The sequence below is a fragment of the Prionailurus viverrinus genome, chromosome D1 (genome assembly GCF_022837055.1).
Source record: "Prionailurus viverrinus isolate Anna chromosome D1, UM_Priviv_1.0, whole genome shotgun sequence".
Lineage (NCBI taxonomy): Eukaryota > Metazoa > Chordata > Mammalia > Carnivora > Felidae > Prionailurus > Prionailurus viverrinus.
This window is the reverse complement of record NC_062570.1, coordinates 26,187,589-26,210,661: the sequence shown is the minus strand read 5'-3', so window position 1 is coordinate 26,210,661 and position 23,073 is coordinate 26,187,589. Positions and strand designations below refer to the sequence as shown.

The window sequence follows — 23,073 nt, the reverse complement described above, 5'->3', positions numbered from 1 at the left end:
GGCAGAGAGAGGGAGGGAGAGAAAATCTCAGACAGGCTCTGTGTCACCAGTGCAGAGCCCTGTGCAGGGCTCAAACCCACGAACTGCAAGATCATGACCAGAGCTGAAATCGAGAGTCAGACACGTAACTGAGCCACCCAAATGCCCCTCCAGGGTTATTTCCTCATCTCAAGATCCTTAATCATAATCTGCAAAGATCCTTTTTTTCAAGTAAAATAACATTCACAAATTCTAGGGACTAGGACAGGGATAGGTCTTTGGAACCTGTATCATATGACTACATGCGGCAAAAGGGACTTTGCAGATGTGATTCAGTTAAGGATCTTAACATGGGGAGATTATCCTGGTTATCTGGGTGGGCCCGAGGTTTTCTCAGGGGCTCTTATAAGACAGAAGCAGCAGTATCTGAGCGAGTAGTAGATGTGATGGAAGCATGAGGTTAGAGTGATCTTTGCAAAGGCCATGAGCCAGGGAATGCAGATGGCCTGTAGAAGCTGTAAAAGGCAAGAAACAGATTCTCTTCGCTCCTCAAGGGAGTGGCCCTGCCGACTTTTAGTTCAGTGAGACTGATTTTGGATTTCTGACTTCCAGAACTATCAGATAAATTTGTGTTCCTTTAAGCCACTAAGTCTGGGGTGATTTGTTACAGTAGCAATTGGAAATGAATTCAGAGATCAGGGCAGAAATTAATAGAGTGCCCTGAATGCAAGGATGTGTTCTAAGCAGTTTACATATGTGAGCTCATTTAGTTCTTTCTCCCAGTGGCCTTGTGAAACAGGAGCTGTTATTCCTGAACTATAGGCCCTGAGAAGTTAAGTAACATGTTCAGTAGGTGATGATCTAATTAGAGAAGTTAAAGAGCGGTTTTATTTTAGAAAACAATGAAATAATTAATCTGTTAAGTTTCATTTGGAAAGCGACATGGACACATAAATCACGCAAAGGACCGGTAAGATTTGTTTAGCTCTGATGAGATAGATACAAGAAACTGAATGAATTGGATGATATTTCTAGGAAAGTTTTAATTACCAAGCCGACTTTAGAAGAGAGAAAATTGAAGCAGAGCGATTACAGAGGAAATAGAAAAACTTGCCACTCTAAGCCAGCAGACTTGGATGGTACTGGAGAGGAAGTCCACTACACCTTTACTAAAGGGGTAATACCAGGGCCATTCAAATAGAATGCTGGCAGAGAAGAGAAAAAGAAGGGAGAGTTTAACAGTCTTTAAAAGATCTAGCAAACTTGGCAAAGATTGCACAAAGAATTGATTAGTCTCACAAATGCCTACCAGTGTAAAAATCCTTTAAATATTAGTAGATTCCAACACTCATTAAAGAAAAATACACTATGATCAAGATGTGATTATCCCCTCCTCCCATCCTTGAAAGCAAAAATCCTTCCTTTTGTAGATCACCATATAAATAAATCAAAAGAAAAATCTCGTTTTGAAAAACCATTTGTTAAAATTCAACATCCAGTCTTTCTTTATAAAAGGAATAGTATGGCTGTCGCTTTAACCTGATAAAGTCTGTATGTGTATGTGTGTCTGTCTGTTTCCAAAAGCATCATGATTACTGAGCACACGCTGGAAAGATGATCATTAATCAGAATAAAACAATGATAATCAGGGGCGCCTGGGTGGCTCAGTCGGTTAAGCGTCCGACTTCGGCTCAGGTCATGATCTCACAGTCCGTGAGTTTGAGGCCCGCGTCAGGCTCTGTGCTGACAGTTCAGAGCCTGGAGCCTGCTTCGGGTTCTGTGTCTCCCTCTCTCTCTGCCCCTCCCCCATTCATGCTCTGTCTCTCTCTCTCTCTGTCAAAAATAAATAAACATTAAAAAAAAACAAACAATGATAATCAGTGGGAAGAAGGACTTCACACAAGAGTGTTGCTTGAGTCTTGAAGGATGAGTCCTTGTTTACCAAGCAAATGGGTGAAAGGCTATTCAAAGGAGAGGGGCTAAATATTACATACAAAGGCATAGCAATGTGAAAAAAGTTGTTGAGTTTGGGGAGGTAATTTATAGATAAGACTTGAGTGGAATTCATAAAGGCAGGCAATTTTTATTTTATTTATTTATTATTTTTTTAATGTTTACTTTTGAGAGAGAGAGACAGACAGAGCACAAGTGGGGGAGGGGCAGAGAGAGAGGGAGACACAGAATCTGAAGCAGGCTCCAGACTCTGAGCCCAACGTGAAGCTGGAACCCACAAACCTCAAGGTCATGACCTGAGCCGAAATCTGATGCTTAAATGACTGAGCTACCCAAGCGCCCCAAGGCAGGCAATTTTTAAAAAGCATTTCATATTGACTTAAAAAATTTTTTTTTCATGTTTATTTTATTTTTGAGAGAGAAAGAGGGAGAGAGAGAGAGAGAGAGAGAGAGAAAATACGCGTGCATGAATGGGGGAGGGGCAGAGAGAGAAGGAGACACAGAATCCGAAGCAGGCTCCAGGCTCTGAGCTGTCAGCACAGAGCCCGACTCGGGGCTTGAACCCACCAACCTGAGCCTAAGTTGGATGCTCAACTGATTGAGCCACTCAGATGCCCCGCATATTGACATTTAAAATCAATATATAGTCTTGATGAGAAAAAGTATTATCTACCTGATCGGACTTAAGCAAGTTGCAATTGGATTTATAAACTCTGAGAGTGTATACTTTGGAAACCTTTGTTTACTTCAATATCCGTGAGCTGCACTTAATCCATAGGTTAGTTTTGAAGTCAGTGCACAAGGTGAAAGTAATACTTGGTTAAAAGTATCCTTGAAAACCCTTTAAGTTTACTCTAAAGAACAGAATAAAAGCATACTATCTTCACTAAATTCATCACAGTTTTTTTCCTAGTAATGGAACAGATTTGCTGTTTTTCAAGTGAGTAGTACCAGGTGACATACACTGAGACAGATTTTTTGGAAGCTTGTTTTGTTAAAAATGCATGTCTTTCAGCTCTTTGAAATCCTATCCAGTGCTGCATAAATATTACTGAGTTTGCATAAATTAATCACATACTAAGCCGTGCTATTCTGTAGCTATTGTACTTGTTTTTCTCTTTCTCAAGTGTTTTTTTTAAATTATTATTATTATTATTTAACGTTTATTTATTTTTGAGACAGAGAGAGAGCATGAACGGGGGAGGGTCAGAGAGAGGGAGACACAGAATCTGAAACAGGCTCCAGGCTCTGAACTGTCAGCACAGAGCCCGACGCGGGGCTCGAACTCACGGACCGCGAGATCATGACCTGAGCCAAAGTCGGACGCTCAACAGACTGAGCCACCCAGGCGCCCCAATTATTATTTTTTTATAATAGCCCTTGAGTTTTTGGGAATCCTCACCCCAGTCTTAGTTACTTAGGTATCAAATAGGGATTCCACCTTCCTGTTGCGAGGTTAAAGTCCATGAGCAGATGGCACAAGTACACTTTTTTGGACACAGTGTAGGTAAATAATCTTAGCTCAGTTAAACTGAATCTGTGGCTGTTACCGCTGTGCAGGACAGCGGCTACCATGTGATTGGAAGGGCTGCAATTTGGGAGCTGTGAAATGGTGGGAGTAGGCAGATCAATAATTGGTTGAAAAGGTGCAATACCGCATGTGGGTAGGTGTGGCATGTCCTCCTGGTCAGATGCGTTTTCTGTGTTCCGAAAGGGCTAGGTTCCGCTGAGTGCAGCCTTCTGCCCTCACCTAACCCGAACCCTGGTTGACAAGCTAAGTAAGGCCCTTGCTGTTTTGGTAAATAAAGTTTTATTGAAGACATCCATGCCCTCGTGCTGGTGCCTGTGGACTGCTTTCCTTCTACAGAGGGAGAGTTGTGACGGAACATATGCTTCACAAAGCCTAAAGTATTATTTGGACCTTTACAGAAAAAGTTTGCCAACTCCTGACCTAGTTCTTTTAGCAGATGAAAGCATGTGTGAACAAATGCAAAATTCACACTGTGTTCAAATTGTTTCGTAATATATCGATCACTTTGGAGCAAATTTGTATTTTCAAAACAAATGTTATAGCAAAACTGTAAACCTAATATTATAGCCAACATTTGGAGAACAGGGCAAAGTCAACAAGTGAAGACACTTTCCTGAAAACATTGGAATCCTCTGAATCTTTCTGTACTTAAAGTGAGACCATTCCTTAGGCATTTTCAGTCACATGAGCCAAGACATTTCTTTTATGTTCAGTCCAGTTTGTTATGTTTTCTATCACTTACAGCAGAATTCTTACAAAAAAAATTTTTAGAACAATTTTAGATTTACCAAAAAGTTACACGTAATACAGAGTTCCCAATAACTGCATATCCTTTTGCTAACATCTTACATTAGTATGGTATGTTTGTTATATGTAATGAATCAATATTGATACATAATTATTATCTGTGGTCCATACTTTATTTGAATCTTTAGTTTCTACCTAATTCCCCCCCCCCCCCCCCCCCCCCCCCGTTCCAGGATACCAGATTACCCTTAGTCATCATTTTTCCTTAGGCAGTTCTTGGTTGTGACAATTTCTCAGACTACCCATAGTTTTGACGACCGTGACAGTTTTGATTAGTACTGGTAGGTTATTTTGTAGAATGTCCCTCAGTTTGAGTTTGTCTGACTTTTTTTTCTCACGGTTAGCCTGAGGTTATGGATTACAGGGAAGAGTACTACTATAGTTTTCTTTTAAAAATTGCTTCTTGAGCAACAAGCATGGACAAGATAAGATACATAAGAGAGAGATTTTCATCTTAAGGACTTTTATAATTTTTATTTAAAAAAGTCATTTAACAGCCCCCCTCCCCCCGCCAAACTCTGTCTCTTCCGGTCCTCATTGACCACCTCAATTTATCATCCCTGTAGTGTCCTTATGTAAGCTTTGATATTTTGGCTATTACAGAGCACTGTATCTGTTTGAAGTGAATCTGTTTGTAAATGGCTCATGTAGCATTATGAAAATGTGACACTATTAAAAAAATGTTACCTGCAACACAAAAATTTAATTCAAGATAAGGGAACATTTTCACGAGTTTTAGTCTAATATTTATGTTTTAATAATGCAGAATCCATTTAATGCAACTGAGGTAGGGCATATTATTTTTGACATGTCCTGCAATACGTTATTTAGTCAGGGTTTTGTGTGTTGTGAGGACACACTTTGGACTCTCAGTTGCTTTTCTCTGTTGTTGTTACAGCATCTGTCGGTTGCAAGAAATTTCAGTATATTAGATACTGTCATTTGCCTGTGGCAAGTAGTTCTGACAAATGGAAGATTAAAATTGAGCTGCTATAGGTGGTAAACCACATCCTTTGTGACAGATAAAATACCTCCTGGGGTATTTTCCTGGTTTAACTGAAGCAGTGATTTTGTCCATTTTCAGTGAAATGTGAATTTCATTGAGCATAGCAGCATGTTAGTGCCTGAGGGGCATCTCTTGATTACCCTGTATCTCAGTTTTCATCATTTAAATTTCAAATAGCAGAACTATCAAGTGAGTCAAAACACTTGAGGCTTAAACAAATGAAAATTCATGGATTCTTTAGGTGGACTCTATTTTGTTTGAAATGTACTATTTGTAAAATAAAATAAGACATGTATTTTGGGGAACAACTAGGTAAAGACCAAATAAAAATAAAATTTGAAATCCAAGTTGATCATGTCTGGTAGTACAAATAAGGTTTCTTTATTTGTAAAATGAACAATTTCTTTTAGCCACCAAATTAAAACTTTGTTGCCTTTGTGTAAGTATTCTGGGTCACAGATATTTAAGAACATAATTAAGTATATAGCATGACAGGAACTTTCCTAGAGCATTTTGTACAAGCGCACCTTGTTCTAATTGTCACCTAGAGTGTTTACATTTGTACCACGTTGCCTCCTGTTGTACTATACCAGTTGAGGTAGATTCATGCAAGCATTTAAGAAATGTTGATGGAGAAATAAGTATAAATTAAGGGAAGTTAAGTGGTATGGTTAGAATAGCCTAAGTGTTATTGGTACAGCCTTACTGAGAACAATTTGCCCCAGTAGACCCAGGATTTCAAAATAAAAGAGTCAGAAGATGGTGACTTTGTTTCCTGCAGGTTGCTGGAGCTCTGTGCCAAGAAAATAAAACTTGCTACATGTTATTAACCCCATGATTTTGCTTCCATTTCCTGCAGTGAGGGCCTGATTTGCTTATGAGGCAAATGGCAAGGGGATATATGTAGTTGGTGGTTACATTAGTAGTACCACTCATTTAGCCTTTTCATAATCACAACTAATGAGCAGCCCTTCTGTATTTGAATTGATCACTTTGAATTAATTCCAAGTTACAGGGTTAAAAATGGCCGTTTATACAGTTTTAATACTCTATTTAGGAATGGTATTTCTTTTGCTTGAATTATTGATCGCTTCAGAAAGTAAACGCATATCACTTTGGGGATGTGTAATTTTTAAAAAATGTTTATTTATTTTTGAGAGGGAGAGTGCAAGCGGGGGAGGGGTGGAGAGAGAGGGAGACAGAAGATCCGGGCTCTGCACTGAGAGTAGCAAGCCCGATGTGGGGCCTGAACTCATGAACCCTGAGATCATGACCCGAGCTCAACCCACTGAGTCATCCAGACGCCCCAAGGGGGTGTGTAATTTTTATGCTTGTTTCTTCTGTAAATACCTGATCATAAGCAACTGGGCTGTCAGATAAATGGAATCAACTGAAGGATTTCTGCACTTACAGGAGTACAGATTCTAGGATCTGGTCTCTGGAAATCCAGTGGGTCTGTATGCGGGTGGGGGAACCTGGTTTTTTTTTTAAGCAACTCAGGTGATTCTGATGTCCAGTCAAGTGTAGGGGCCAGCCATAGTACGCGTGTGTAGTTCTCTTACATCACTGAGGAGCTCCTGGCTCTTGGTTTGCATAGAAGACATTGAGATGCATAGGGAATAGCTAGCTGTTCTGTTGTTCTGTTAGATGTTCAGTATTTTTGATGGCAGCAATTTTATTCTGCAGTAAGACTTGGGAGATCTGACTGGCCACAGAGGAGTATACAGTAAACGATGATACTGGCTTTAAAATATTTTTATACAATTTTTGCTATAATGTGATATATGTGTTTCTGAAAAATCTTGTGGTTTTACAGATCATGCACTAAAAAGGTCTGGTAAAAATAGAGTTGTACAAATCATTCAAAATCTGTACAGCTTTGTATCCAGAGTACTAATAAAAGCAACGATAATTCTCATAATAAAAGCATAGTTAAAAAGGTAGTGTCAAACTGCTTGTAAGTTAAGAAATACTACCATAAGTTTAGGATTTTATCTTTAGAGAAAGGTGATGATTGCTTGATGGAAAGAGGTGTAATGAAGTGTTGAGGCTGCTGAATTACAGAGATGAGGACAAAGCATGCAAAAATGAGGAAGTACTGTGCATACCAGAGGTAGCATAGGACTAAGTTGAACTAGCAGCAGAGTGGTGTGAATGGACACGGGCGTTATGCACAGTGCAGTCATCCCCTGCATTTGGTTACATCCACCGTATGGTAGTGAACTTGCTGTTAAACTCCGTGTACCTGACTGAAAACATTAATGTGTGGGGAAAAAAAGTGTTACGTATAATCTGGCTATGATCTAATTCATGTTACAGAAATGTGTTCTAGCAGAAGAGACCGTATCTAGTGATCATTTTGGGGAACTGTGTAGTGATAATCTGTGGAGTCAGACTCCTACCTCCATCCTTGGGACAATTCACTTACTCTTTCTTTGCCCATTTCTCTTGTATTTTAGAAAGTTCTCCTGTAATTTGAAAGTGTTTTTGAAAATATTGCAGGGCAGCAGAAAGGAAAATACTTTGGACTTGGACACAATTTGAAAATTTTTTTAGCGGAGGAGACATTTTAGCTGTTCCTTCACAAAAAACCTAAGAGAAATACCACTTATAAATTATTTGACTTGGACGAGCCTCAGTTTTCTCATATGTAATATACAGAGACAGTGTTGTTTTCTTGATCACACCAGTAGGTTTTTGGTACCAGAATTAAAATGGTATGTGTGTGAAAATTTATTATACAGTTGTAAGGGAGAAAAGGAAGCATGAATTTCTAGTTTAGTTTACTAAACTTCAGGTTAGGTAGTCTTTAAGATTTCTCCTAACTTTGAAAATAGTGGAATGAATCTCTGACATTTTTTATACGTGCTAATAGTTATTTCAAGTTGTGTGTGTTGCCTGACACAGATGTCTCTCTGGTCCTTCATTCTTTTCAGCAGAAAGTAACCTCTGGCCAAATTCTTCTTTACTGTCACACTGGATATTCAGTTGGGTGAATGTTCCTGATTCAGAAATGACTGCCTAACACAAGTGTTAGTCAACATAAGGCTTACTTCCCGTACTGACTCATAGCTTGGGTCTGTGCAGTTCAGCATCCTGACACCTTCGTGTTACTTCCAGAACGTTTTGAGTACCCTTACTATTATCCCCAGGTAATCTGGTTAATGTTTTATGCCAGTTTCATCTGTGAATTTTTAAGGAGTTGTATGTTTGCCGTTCTCCTTTTTACCCTCATATTTTGCCCTTAGCTGACCAGAGATTGCATTTCATCTAGCCCTTGCTCCCTCCCCATCCCTCTTTAAAACTAACTTCTTTTGTGCTGCCAATTTCAATGAAATTCAGTTCTAATTAAAATGATTTTCACCTTACGGTTCGAATGCTCAACAAGCATGACACTCTCAAAGATAATTTGCTTTTAAATTGTTGTTGATCAAAATAAATCTCTAAATAGGTTATGAGTCAGCTTTGTTAATGGATGTGCACATATTTTTGAACTCTTTGGGGGTAGAAAAAAGGATTGGAAATTTCTGTCTTAAAGACGCAGTTGAAGGGAACATCCTTAGTTTTAAAACAGTGCTATGACCATATTTTCTTGTTGCATATTAATTTCCTGGAATGTGTTACACCTTTATATATTATTAAGTTCTTTAATATTTGACTGTGTAGTTATGGGGAAATTATAGTGAATTCAATTCTCAATGCGTTTTCTTTTAAAAGTTCCCTAAAATCTGTGTTTTAAATATAAAATTTCCACCCTTCCCTTGGCTTAATTCCTCTTTGCCATTTGCTTTGAAATATGTCAGAATGCTTTGAAAATAGTAGACTGCTGTACTAAAGTGATTTTTTTTTTTTTTTTTTTTTTTTTTTTTTTTTTTTTTTTTTGGTGCTGGTATCTGTTTTGTGTTTTATATTTGAAAAATGACTGAGTGGATGGTAATCATTGGCTGGTTGTTTGATGCTGGCAGAAAAACCAGTGCATGATGAATTGTCTTTTCCATTTTTTCACTTAAGAACTTGTTAGTTTCAAGCACCTCGGTGGTTTAGTCAGTTAAGTGTCTGCCTTTGGCTCAGGTCATGATCTCACGCTTTGTGGGTTCAAGCCCCACATCGGGCTCTGTGCTGACAGCTCAGAGCCTGGAGCCTGCTTTTGATTCTGTGTCTCCCTCTCTCTCTGCCCTTCCCCTGCTCGCTCGCTCTCTCTCTCTCTCTCTCTCTCTCTCTCTCTCTCTCTGTCTTAACTGTTCTTTGATGCTTAGATTCTGATACACTGGCCAAATAGTAACAGTGTTTTCTTGGGGTTGTTGGAGAGGAGATGGTCTAGTTCTCCACAAACTATGTTATTTTGTACTAACATGTGAGATTTCCAAGCTCATGAAGGTTTATTGTTTATCTCTGTTATGAATTAGTGTTTTCTAAGATGTGCAGCCTGTTATAGGTAAATCTTTGACTTCTTGATTCCTAGTAGTTATTTAATTTCAAATGTTTCAAAGTTAATGAACTAGATTTAGTATAGTAGGTAATGGTGCATTTCCATATTTCAACTTTATTCATCTAATTGATAGTTTATTCTAGGGTATCTGTTGTTTTTAGTTACAGCCCCGATAGGAGTAATGATAATGTTTCTGTGCTCTCTTTTAAGGGTAGTCAATAACAGCTGTTATGTTATGTAATTAGGACTGGAGTGCCTGGGTGGCTCAGTCTGCTTAATTAAGTGTCCCACTCTTGGTTTTGGCTCAGGTCATGGTCTCACAGTTTGTGAGTTTGAGCCCCACAGTGCAGAGCCTGCTTGGAATTCTCTCTCTCTCCCTCTCTCTGCCCTTCCCTCACTTGTGCTGTCTCTGTCTCTCTCAAAATAAATAAAAATGACATGGCGCCTGGGTGGCTCAGCCGGTTGGGCATCAGACTTCAGGTCAGCTCACAGTCCGTGAGTTCAAGCCCCGAGTTGGGCTCTGTGCTGACAGCTCAGAGCCTGGGGGCTGCTTCAGATTCTGTGTCTGCCTCTCTCTCTGCCCCTCCCCTAATCATGCTCTGTCTCTGTCTCAAAAATAAATAAAAAAAAAATTAAAAAAATAAGAAAAAATAAAAATGAAACTTAAAAAAAATGATAGGGACTAATGGCAAACATACTGGGTTGAGTTTTAGTAGTCATAGGTTCAGATGTGTACAGGTATTGCCAGTGAACTTAGTAGATCATGTCGCAGGAGACATAGAAATATCATAGATGCCAGTAGAAGATGCAAGGGCCCATTTAGGTAAAAGTCAACCAACGCTTGAAACCTCTTAATGTGCATTGCCTTGGGTAGCTGTTCCACTAATACCTTATTGCAAGAGTGTATGATCAATGGCCTTTGGTTACTTTTGTCTTTGCATTTCTATCATTTTATCATTTTGTTTGTTTAGTATTTGTTCATTTGATTAATACTTATTTTAGAAGATTGGCAAATAAGGCAGAAAATATCAAACTAAAGCATTCCACATAGCTTTTAAGAATTAATGCCTGTAAAGGAAATATGAGAGCTAGAGGAGCCTGTAGAAGCAGACTGTTGGCATATAATCAGCAAAATCCTGAGTGTTAGAGAATATACAGGACCTGGTTTCTTCAACAGATGTACAACAAAAATAAAGGCGGGGGGTGGGGGGAACCTTTAAATCACCAGGACTCAAGAGACTTATTAACTAAAATACCATGTGTGGACTTTCTGATTCAAAAAACAACTGTTTTTTAAAAAAAGGTTCATGGCAATTGGAAAGCCTTGTACATTGACTACATATTGAAGATATTAATGGATTATTGGCTAATCACTTTTGGTGAGATGATGATATTTTACTAATTTAAAAAAGAGTCCTTGTCTCATGAGAATTTTAATTCTTCTGAAGCAGTTTAACATTTTTTAGTAGACCTAAAACATAGATTCATGAAACATCTTTCTTTTATTATACCTCGGTTTTGTTTAGCACCTATTATTCACAAATGTTTTGGTAGATACTTTATATATATTGTTTCATATAATCACTTCAATTGCGATACGATTGGGCATGGTTATTCTGATCAGATGAGGAAATAGAACTCCTGAGTTCACATAGGTGATAAGCACAGAGGAATTTGGATCATCTGAACTTCATTAAATTAATAAAATTCCAACATGATTTCCTAAATGGAAACCATGGGTACTCAGAAATTGTACTTAGCAATTGTTTTCAGTTGCTTTGTATATTTAACTTGAATGCTACTTATAACTGTGAAACAGCTTAATAAATTGCATATCAGTAAATAACAAGTTAGTTAAGTTTCTAAACATGCTTATCTTACCTCAAGGGAACAGTGATATAATTTGAAGATTCTGAATTGACACTTAAGAAACAATTTTATTATTTTGAAGTACTTTTTGAGACATCATAAGATATACTTTGCATTCACTACATCTTTTGAACACATCACATGAAAAGCACCACAGATTATAATATTACTGTCTGGTTCCAGCCAAATTGGAAGAAATTGGCAGATACTCAATCCCTAATTAATGTGTCATTCAAACTTGAATATAAATCTATGTATCTTTCTCTTCATTTTAGATTTGCCTTGGTCTGTATAAAAAGATTGCCTTATTTATTCACACTGACTTTATTTATTTTTGAACTTTATATTCCCTATGCTTGGGATGTAAATTTTTCTGTCATTCATTCATATGTATTCAATAAGCATTTTTAAAATTTTGTTGTTGATTTCTTGGGTAGATGAGGTATATTCTAGGGTAATAATTCTCAAGTATTCAAGAGAAGAAACTATGGAATGGATCTTTTAACTTATGAGTTAACCAAAACAGGTAACACACTTTTGTGTTAAAAATTAGCAAAATTGTAGACAAAGAAAGTAAAAATCACACAGTATTTTTGTTATATGGTCTCCCAAGCTATATGTATATAATGTTATGCCACACACACACATACACACACACACACAATTTTTCTTATAATAATGGAATCTACTGTATATAGTGTTTCTAGATTTTTTTTTTCAAGTTACTGATACCAAACAGACTGTATATAGCACTGTGGTTAAAAATTATGTTGAAGAAGTCTGATTAAGTAGACTGTCATAGTATATTTCTTTAACCAGTATTTACACAAGATGAAGATTCTAGATCATGTAACAATTGATGGCAGTTACTGATCCAGTGAAAATGTAGTCTGAGATTATATATTTATTGAAGGTAGAGTTATACATTATAAGAAATATTACACATTTTTAAACTTTAATACCACAAAGTATGTTTTCAATATTTATTTATTTTTAAAAGTTTAGTTTTGAGAGAGAGAGAGCAAGAGTGTGCAGAGAGAGAGGGTGGGAGACAGAGGATCTGAGGCGGGCTCTACACTGACAGCAGAGAGACCATCGTGGGCCTTGAACTCAGGAACCATGAGATCGTGACCTGAGCCAGTCTGATGCTTAACTTACTGAGCCATCCAGGCGCCCCCAAAATTATGCTTTTAATCTTTGCTTGTTTAGCTAAAGATACAGAACGTAATTTAAAAACAGTATATGATTTTAGTTAAATTTTGAGAGAATTTGTGCATACACTTGGGAAATTTCCACTTAACATCACTTGTTAAGGAGATTGGAAATGTCATGCTGAATTGTCTTTGATCTAATTTTATATGTACTTTGTAATCTTTGTTTTAATGTGATGAAGGGAGTATATGAGCTTTCTGTTCTAATTTTTGATTTTCCATCCTTCACATTCATGAAAGGGGTTCAGATAAGTAGAAAATTATATCTTAGTTGAGACTTGTTTCCTTTTATTTATGAGATTACTACTCTCTTTTAAATAAGGGTGATTACAAAGTGATAAAACTAAAAAAAGCCAAATATTTGCAGATTAAATATCTTATTTCTCAGTTTTTATAATTGCAACAGTAAAAACATCTAAATGGTGTCAGTGATGATGAGCTTGATGGCTGTCATTTACAGAGGATCTTATCTTCACTGTACAGTATGATAGTTTCATCACATGCATTATTTCTGATCCACAGAACCTTACAATGTTATTATTTCTTTTTTAGAGATTACCAAACCAAACTGAGACTCTATTTAAGCTACTTAACCTCAAACCACACTATTTATAAGTGACATGTTGAGATTTGAACCAATGTCTGATTTACATTTCTACTGAAAAATATTTTTAGCTTCATAAAACAGCTTTTTGAAATAGAACATATACTTTTAAATGCATATATTCTTGTAATAGGGATGATATATTGCTAAGGTATCCATTTTTTGGAAATTTTATTTAGCTTTTGTTGGAGAGTTGTTCACAGATCTCTGAATATATATTTCTGATGAGGCAAAACCTGCTCTGACATGGTATGTTTCATTTTCCAGCCAAATAGACTTTTTCTGTTATGTTTCAAGTGACCAATTGAGGATCATATTAAATTAATTGTATTCTTTAGCTATTTTAATGAAATGAATTTATTTATAAACAAATAACATTTATTCTATTTAAATAAATTTTAATAAAATAACATTCATAATTGTTTGCCCTTTAGATATATTATAAACTGAAGCAGATGTCTCTGTATGATGATCCAGAATACATGAATATTCTGTAATAAGTAAGAAAATAGTTATTCTTTTGAAGTTAATTATTTCAATGTAGGAAACCTACAAACCACCTACAATTGGTTAGAAGAAAAACAATTTAAATATATAAGTAATCTGAAATTTTGAATGAATACCTAGTATAAGAATGATTAATGATGGATGACATTTGTCTATTATGGATTGTGCTTCTTATATTTGGAAGAAAATCTTCAATCACAAATATTTTAGGAAGATACTTGCTTAACTTTTCTTTCCAAAGAATTATTTGATACATACATACATATATATATGTAGATGTAGATAATACCTAGACACATGCTATTCACATTGAGAATATATAATTTTCTGGAGTCTGTTCAGTATATTTGTGTTTAGAGTCATAATTGTAAACCATTCTGTGGACAAAGCTTGGTGCCCAGTTTAGGGGATATTGACCTTCTGGCTATGTGCTGTGTGCTGTTTTGTGTTTTTTTTTAAATTTTTTTTTTAATGTTTGTTTATTTTTGAGAGAGAGAGAGAGAGAGAGACAGAGCGTGAGCAGGGGAGGGGCAGAGAGAGAGGGAGACACAGAATCTGAAGCAGGCTCCGGTCTCTGAGCTGTCAGCACAGAGCCTGATGCAGGGCTCCAGCTCATGGCCTGAGCCAAAGTCAGATGCCCAACCCACTGAGCCACCCAGGCACCCCACTGTGTGCTGTTTTGAAGCGATTTGAGAAAAACAACTTTAACTTAAAGAGTGGGAAAAGGAGCACTGAAATCAAGACCTCAGTTCTCTTGCTGCTCTGCTGCCGTTTTGTGTGATCTCCTACCTGCACTCTTTTTTAGTAGTCAGCCCAAATGTGTGGGGGATGCTGTGTAGAAATGAATGCAGGTCAGTGTCTCCCCCGACCCCCCAAAGAAAGAAAGAAAGAGAGAGAGAGAAAGGGGGAGAGAGAGAGAGAGAGAGAGAGAGAGAGAGAGAGAAAGAGAGAAAGAAAGAAAGAAGAGAGAAAAGAAAGAGCAAAAATAACCTATGAAATTAAAGCCAGCCAGGCTAATGAGCTGAATGTGGACCAGAAGGAAAACCACATATTCTTCCCATACAAATAACATTTTACATGGAGGTTAGATTTATTTGATTTATTTTATTTTTATTTTTATACAGAGAGAGAGAGAGTGAGCAGGGGAGGGGCAGAGAGATGGAGAGAGAATCCAAGCAGGCCCTGCACTGTTAGCATGAAGCCCGACGTGGGGCTCAAACTTGTGACTTCAGCCAAAACCAAGAGTTGGATGTTTAACTGAGCCACCGTGGTGCCCCTTGGTGGTTAGATTTTAAAAAGTATTTTTAATGCACACTTATAAACTGAGTAGCCCTGGATGAATTATTACCCTAACCTTCAATTGCTTCACCTATAAGGATTATAAATAGCTTCTTCTGTGAGAATTGCATAACTAATTATAACTAAGTTTCTAAGAACCATAGCACATTGCTTGGCACATGAAAGTACTCAGTATATGTTTGCTGTTATTATTACTACTTAACTGCTGCTAGAAAAATAAGCCACTTTAAAATTTTTTTCTTGCATAAAACGCATTCTAATTTCAGATTCTTAAACTGTGGCTAGAATTGCTTTTTCTCTTGTTGCAGTGGGTTTAGGAACTCCCCTTTCCCTTTTCTTCCTTACCTCTTGGTCAGTAGAAGATAGAGAGTCAACTCAGCCTAAACTATTGATGGTGACTCCTGTGGTGTAGGTCAGAGACTTGTGCCCCACTAAAATTTGTTGGGAAAGTGAAGCCTGATAAGGTTTCAGGTTTTAAGCCGATCAGGGGAAAAAGGGTTAAAGCAATTGTAGTCTTCAGGAAGGTGGCTCCTCCTCAGCTTCTGGTAGCCCCAGTGATTGACTCCACTTTGTTCCTTGCATGCCCCCTGCTACCTTATGTTTCTGCTAGATTTCCATTAGCTACCGAAGGGAACAGAACACATGTTGATTTTGAAGTTAAAACCATTTTTTTAAGACTCCTGATAGTAGAGGCAAAACTGTGAGGCCTGGGGTGCTGGGGGGCTCAGTTGGTTAAGTGTCTGACTTCAGCTCAGGTCATGATCTCTAGGTTGGTGAGTTCAAGCCCTGCTTTGGGCTCTTCGCTGTCAACGCAGAGCCCGCTTCAGATCCTCTGTCCTCCTCTCTTTCTGCCCCTCCCCCTGCTTTCTCTCTCTCTTTCTCTCTCTCTCTCTCTCTCTCTCTCTCTCTCTCTCTCTCTTTCAGAGAGAGATAAGTAAATAAATCAACTTAAAACCTGTGAGGCCTGTGGAAGGTTGGCCTTGGTGCATAGGTCAGGTTGGTGGGATCGAAGGCTCGCTGCAGCAGGGGTGTCTGGGGGAGGTTCTGCAGTGGCAGCAGGACTAGAAAAGATTTCCTGAGTGAGCTTGTATTGCTCAGACTGCCCTCACTATTCTGTGTAAAAATACTGCTTCCAGTTCATGTTTTCATGTTTAAAAGGACTTGAGGAAGTGAGGCAAATCAATGACAGTAATGAAAACAAAATAAATGATTAAAAGGAAAGATAAGTTGGATTCATGAAACAGATTCAAGGAGTTAGGATTGCTTAGGAGGAAAAAAAAGACCTGATTTAAAATAATACTTAAGAATTGGATTGTTTGCTGAGGGATATAAAGACTATATTAAAATTAGTTATTATTTTCCAAGCATTGTGTGCACATGGTACAGTGAAAACCTGTCTCCCTCTCATTCTTCTTGTCTAGCTGTGTTTTCTCTCGGAGATCGCATGCCGTCCTTCTCTGCATATTCTGCACGTGTTAGCCATGTGTGTTTCCCCTTCCTGTTTTAAAATGTGAATGGGAACAAATCATATATACTGTTCTACACCTTTACCTCTCTCTTCTTTGCCTTAATGGTCGGCCTTAGGGTTTGTTTCATATCATGACCAATAGGGCTGCCTTGTGTTTCTCATTTACCCAACTGTATAGCACTCCCTTTGATGGGTATTCCATAATTTGGTTATTCAGTTTTCTGTTAATGAGCAAGTTAGATTGTTTTCGCTATTCTATTTTGCTGTTATAAAGTTGACTGCCATGAATATTTCAGTTCAGTTCTTATTTCCACCTGTGAAAATAAGGCAATTTCCTAGAAAGGGAATTGCTGGGCCAAAAGATGAATATCTGACATGTCAGTGGTTGGTAACAACATGGCTGTTTTCTAAGTAACAGTTGTCGTTGCCAGTGTTACAGATGCTATACTTTTCACTCATTTCCCAGCAGGTCATCGTATTGCTCCCGTGGGCATCTGCAGTTTAAATGATGTGTAAAAGTGTCGCATGCCTTTATTTGATGTAATAGTCAATGTTTTTTAACTTACGGTATTTATTCATTTTTCTTTAAAAGGCTATGGACAAGCCCAACTGTTATGTCCCGTTTTGGATACCTGAGCAAGGTGTATCTGGCAGTTATTACTGAGGGGAAGGAAAGATGGATGTAATATCAGAAGGCCTGCAGGTCTCTACAGCAGGCTTACCTTCTCTCTGAATTGTGATCCTTTTTAACTGTGAGGTCTGTAAGTGTGTCTCTCATTGTGGTTGGCCCAGGAGACTTTTACATAAAATGTTATCCTTTCTACTTTTTTGTTTACCTTTCTTAAGTCTGAAATAGCAAAATAAGAGCATCCTGCACTTTGAAAATGTCTATTTTTAACTTATTAACTGGAAACTTTGAGAAGACTAAATAAATTAGGGAAAAACCACCTTCATTTGGGTTTTGCGTTTGGTTATGTAGGTCACAGAGCCTGAGGCAGTGGGAGGGACTCTGGTGTCACAGGTGCAGCACTCAGAGGCGGTGAGTGTGCTATATGTGATTTCCTGTCTTTACCCCAACTGTAATTAAGCGAGCACGTAATAGACTGTGGCCCGGCATGATCACATATCACTGTGTATCAGCCACACACCTGAGTGTACATAAACAGAGCTGAACAACTTGAACATTGGTGGTGTTCTTTATCCATGCCTTGAGGTTTACATTTTTCGAATACAAGATGGAGACTGAAAGTGAGAGTAGCACTTCAGGAGATGATAGTGTCTTCTGGTTGGATTCTGAAATTCTAACTCAGCTGTCTGGAAGTGAAGAGGGAGAAAGGGAAGACAACTTCAGGTAATTGTGGAATTCGCAGTTCTCTCTCTTTCTCCTCTCTTTCTCTCATCTTTATTCCTCCCGCCACTCCCTCCAGCCTACACCCCTTTCCCATTTTTTTCTGTTTTAATCTCTTTTCTAGTAGGACTGTCTTTTCTGTGGGGGGAAGGTTTGGAGCTGAAAAGAAAAAGTTTCTAGTTGTACATAGCTCTCTTCATTCCACAACATGCCCTGAGCTTATAAAATGCATTTTAAATGACTTGTTAGAACACCAGGAAGAGAAGGTGTTAGACAGGTTTTGTAGTAGCATTTCAGGAATTTCAAGTAGAGACTCATAATGAATGAACTACCACTCCTTCCTGTATCTGATTTGTACCTAATAGATTTGATCTGAATTTGAATGTAATAAGATTTTTTCTTCCTCTTTTTCTTGGAATGTTTGTGTGTGTGCATGTGCGTGGATGCTTTTGCTGCATTATTCACGCAAGTAAAACATTTTGACTATAAGTACAAATTATTTCATGGGTTTGATCCTTACTCTTGTCTCTGATCTTCTATCTCATTCCCCTTCCCCCCTCCCTCCTCCCTTGCGAATCTTTCTTGGTTTTCAATCTCTAGTTGTAACTTCATAATTGAAATTTTTAGGAAATGCTTCCCCATTAAGCAGTTCTCAAAGTTTGGTGGTACTGGTAAAGATCTTCCCCAGCTTGTGGAGACAGACCATTGGTTTATTCATGCTGTTACAGATTTTAGAAGGCATTTTTTCCCCCGAACATGGTTAGCAGATTCATTCTTTTGGAGTTACTAAAACACCTCTTGAAGAAGTTTGTTCTACGTATTATCACTGTCACTCACATGAGCAATTAAACATCTTTTAATAATTTTACCTGTGCATACTTGGGTAGGTGAACATACCATTATTTACACCAGAGCTTGTCTTTATGTTTAATGTTCAAGAAGAGTCTCTCTGAAGTTAAAGAATTTCTTTATCTTTAAAGCCTAAGATAGGGCTACTTAGGTGGCTCAGTCAGTTAAGCATCTGACTTGATTTCAGCTCAGGTCATGATCTCATGGTTTGTCAGATAGAGCCCCATGTCAGGCTGTGTGCTGACCATTCGGAGCCTGCTTACAATTCTCTCTCCCCCTCTCTCTCTGCCCCTCCCCTGCTTACAGTGTCTCTCTGTCTCAAAATAAATAAATAAACTTAAAAATAACATCTAGGATAAAGGACAGAAGGGATTGAATATAAGGAAGTCCTGATAAGGTACATTAAATTTGTCACTCGGTGGTTATAATGAACAAGTATGTTTTAAATTTTGAAGAAAAATTTAATGTTCAAAGTATGAAAATGAATTATTAGCATATGAAGTTCTTATTTTTGTATCAACTTTCTCATTCTTCCCATAATTTTATTTGTCCTTTCTTATTTGAGTAAGCTGCTTCTCTCCCGAGATATACTGATGTTACACAAATTCCTTACAATATGGCAGTGTCTCATGAACAATTAGAAGAAATAAAGTATTTATTTTGTCTGTGTTAAAATTGTTTGACTTGGTATTAAAACTATGAAAGTTATTTTGGGATATTAGTCAAAGGAAGAAACAGGACTTTGTTGTAATAGATTTGGTGATGTCATTCTCAATTTACTTGTTAGACAACAGGAGACTATCTGGGATTTTCTTTTGATTGTTAAATTTGAGAGCAAATCTGTGCAAGATGGAACTTTTCTTTTCCTCAAACCTATGTGATAGCATTTTCATCCTGAGAAGCTGAGCTCTGTTAGTACTTGCTTTGTTTTAGGAAACCATGATACACCACAAAGCATTGATCCTTTTTATAATGATATTTCATATCTGAATAGCTTCATGGCTCTCCCAGACCAAATAGGTCTTTGGGGTTTGATCTTACTTTATTTTTATTTGTAAGCGCAACAGAGAGATCTGAGTAAGGCCATATTTCATGTAGTGTTTCTCACCTATTCAGCAGTAAGACATGAGGAAACGCGGCGGCACGGTGCCTTTACAACATTCACAGCCGCGTTCCAGCTAAAATGCCTAGCAGAAAAAAATGTGTGTGGGTGTCGGAGGTGAAGGGTTGGATGGTAGGAGTTGCAGCTGCAGCCTTGGGAGAACCAAATAGTAGACTCAATGTTAGAGTTGTTTTAGTAAAAGCAATTTAATCATTAAGAAAATATGCAGAAGAGTCTTCATGTGTTTCTTTAAAATCTTACATTAAATCAAACTGTCCTTATTGTTTACATTCTAGTTAATTTCCACTTACACACTCAGTCGCATACACACACGGCAAGGGCAAAAGATTGTGTGCTGTTCTTTTTCTCTGAATAGATTCTAAGCTACGTTTTAAATTCATTCTTAGAAAAATAGCATTGTGTTATTTGAGACACCGTGACTGATAAGAGTATAAAGTTCTACCATACCTACAATGTAGGTTCCTGGTGCTGCCCAGCTGTCATCTGCGTTAGGAGGAAGTACTCATGGAGGGGTGTTCATGTCTGTCCCAGTAGCTTTTAGAATAGCATTTATTTTTAGACTTGGTTGGAAGAAAGGATACTTTTTCTTACATTCTAGCCCTGTGGGGAGTTGCCCAGTCTCCTTCTTAGCAGTAGTTCAAACTTGTACCGCTGACTCACAAATGTCTCATTTTCTGATTTCTTATTTGTAGAGTGGAGTCATTTTCTACCATTATCACTATGGTAAAATAGTAATTCAACTAGAATATTTAAAGATTGTCACAGTCCTTAGAATTCAGTAGTCCTTAAACATCATTGGAAGAGCCCTTATTTACAAATTCCTTATGTACACATAAGGAATATGAGTCAAAAAAGGAAAAGCAGAGATGTTTTAATTATTTTAAGACAGAAAAATTTAATTTTGGAGTTGTTATATGCAATATATGTTATGTACAGGATGTCAATTATCTGTGTATCAAGTCTATAAAATAGGTACTATTTTCCCCATTTTCCAGATGAGGAAATTATCGCTCAGAAAGTCACACATAGTCCACATTGTAGTATATGGTAGAGCAAAATTTTGAACCCAGGTGTGATTGATCTTGAAAGTGAAAGACTTTAGTGAAACATTTAGCTTATTTTCTAAAGGTTATTTTCTGGTAAGTGATAACTTTTAAGAGACTTTAAAGCTGACATCTTAGTTCTGAAATTCTTTCTTTGAGGGATTTTGAGCAATGGTGATGTGTATAGTTTATTCAGTGAACATAAAAGTGAACTAATGCATATAATAATGTGATCTTTTAAATGTGATGACCTCTATGGGGTGCCTGGGTGGCTCAGTCGGTTGAGGGTCCGGTCCGACTTTGGCTCAGGTCACAATCCCATGGTTTGTGGTTTTGAGCCCCACATGGGGCTCTGTGCTGCTGACAACTCTGAGCCTGGAGCCTACCTCAGATTCTGTGTCCCCCTCTCTTTCTACTCCCCTGCTCTCACTCTGTCTCTGTCTCTCAAAAATAAACATTAAAAAAAAATTTTTTTAAGTAATGACCTCTAGAACACCTAGCAGTTATTACTAATTCATTATCATAAGGGTTCTGGTTCTTTGGCATTTAAGATTAGAAATGTTTGTCATATAATCTAGTTTAGTCTTCTGTAGTATTATGTTACTGGCAGATACATAGCCTGGCAAGTATGATATAATAGTTCGAAACACTTACAGAGATGATATAGTGCATAAATGAACCACATCTTCAGAACTATGTGTTTTTAATACATTTTTTAAAAAGTTTATTATTTATTTTTGAAAAAGAGAAAGTGCGAGCAGGGTAAGAGCAGAGAGAGAGGAAGAATCTCAAGCAGGCTCTGGGCCATCAGTGCAGAGCCCAGTGCAGGCCGCACAGAACCACGAGATCATGATCTGAGCATATATCAAGAGTTGGATGCCCAATTGAGTGAGCCACCCAGGTGGCCCTAGAACTGTGTGCTTTTAAAATCCGTTTGTAGATGCCCAGATCTTTCTTTTTTTTTTTTTTAATTTTTTTTTCCAACGTTTATTTTTTATTTTTGGGACAGAGAGAGACCGAGCATGAACGAGGGAGGGGCAGAGAGAGAGGGAGACACAGAATCGGAAACAGGCTCCAGGCTCTGAGCCATCAGCCCAGAGCCTGACGCGGGGCTTGAACTCCCGGACCGCGAGATCGTGACCTGGCTGAAGTCGGACGCTTAGCCGACTGCGCCACCCAGGCGCCCCAAGATGCCCAGATCTTTCAATAAGATCTTTGCTTTAACTCCGTAATAAGGTGATTTTAGGTGAAAAGAGAAACTTGTAACTTTAGTTAAACCAGATAGTTTGGTGAACATGTTTTAATTTATTTTGCAGTGTCTTCATTGGTTTATAGCATCATATGACTAATAATAGTTCATGCACTTGATTTGTTGGTTGCTTCATTAATTCTCGGCCTTATTGGAAATGATACTGTGAGTTAGAAGATAACTGCAGCAATCCTAATAGGTAACAATGGCTTTGGAATATGGTATTCTATTTCTTCTAGGCTCTTACTTTTCTTTTAGATTTAGAATGATTTCTTTTGATGGCTGAATTTCTCTGGAAGCCTATAAAGCTATTTCACAATTCCTTGCTTTTAATTCCATGGCTGTTCTTAAGTCGTCTGCAGAAATTTTTTTGATTTTGGGTTCCTCAGTTTTTATGAGCCTGGAAGGATAGAGAGGTAGCATTAATAATTAACCAATGACATGTATACCTATATTACAACCCAGGTCTGTTTTATACTCTGTGACTTCTCATAGGCATTTCGCCCTTAATAATCTGTTATGTATGATACCAAAAAAAAAAAAAATGTATCTTCCCAAAAAAGATGAGTATTACTCCATAACCCTGAATGTGTGATCTAGAATACAGGTGAGTCCTTAAAATATTCTTTCAACATAAAGTATAATTTTCACCTAACATAGTCTTACCAGTGTCACAAGGATAATAAATTTAATTATGATCAGCAAAGTCTGATATGAACATCACTTAATCTCAGAAAATTTTATGCAGTATTGGAGTCTAGCCTTTGGGCTGTCTTTATAATCTGTGAAATAAATCTG

The 23,073-nt window shown here is 37.7% G+C and overlaps 1 protein-coding gene across 5 annotated transcripts in view; it reads left to right on the top strand.

Annotated features, from left to right (window-relative positions):
- Positions 1–23,073, top strand: part of ARHGAP32 (Rho GTPase activating protein 32) — a 300,846-nt gene that overhangs the window by 82,280 nt on the left and 195,493 nt on the right. The window contains exon 1 of one of the 5 annotated variants that reach the window (XM_047878215.1): positions 17,899–18,014. The exons of the other annotated variants lie outside the window; for them this stretch is intronic. Coding sequence (XP_047734171.1) covers positions 17,899–18,014 — 116 coding nt within the window. Of the gene's footprint in view, positions 1–17,898; positions 18,015–23,073 lie in introns of those variants that run through there. 5 annotated transcript variants of the gene reach the window in all.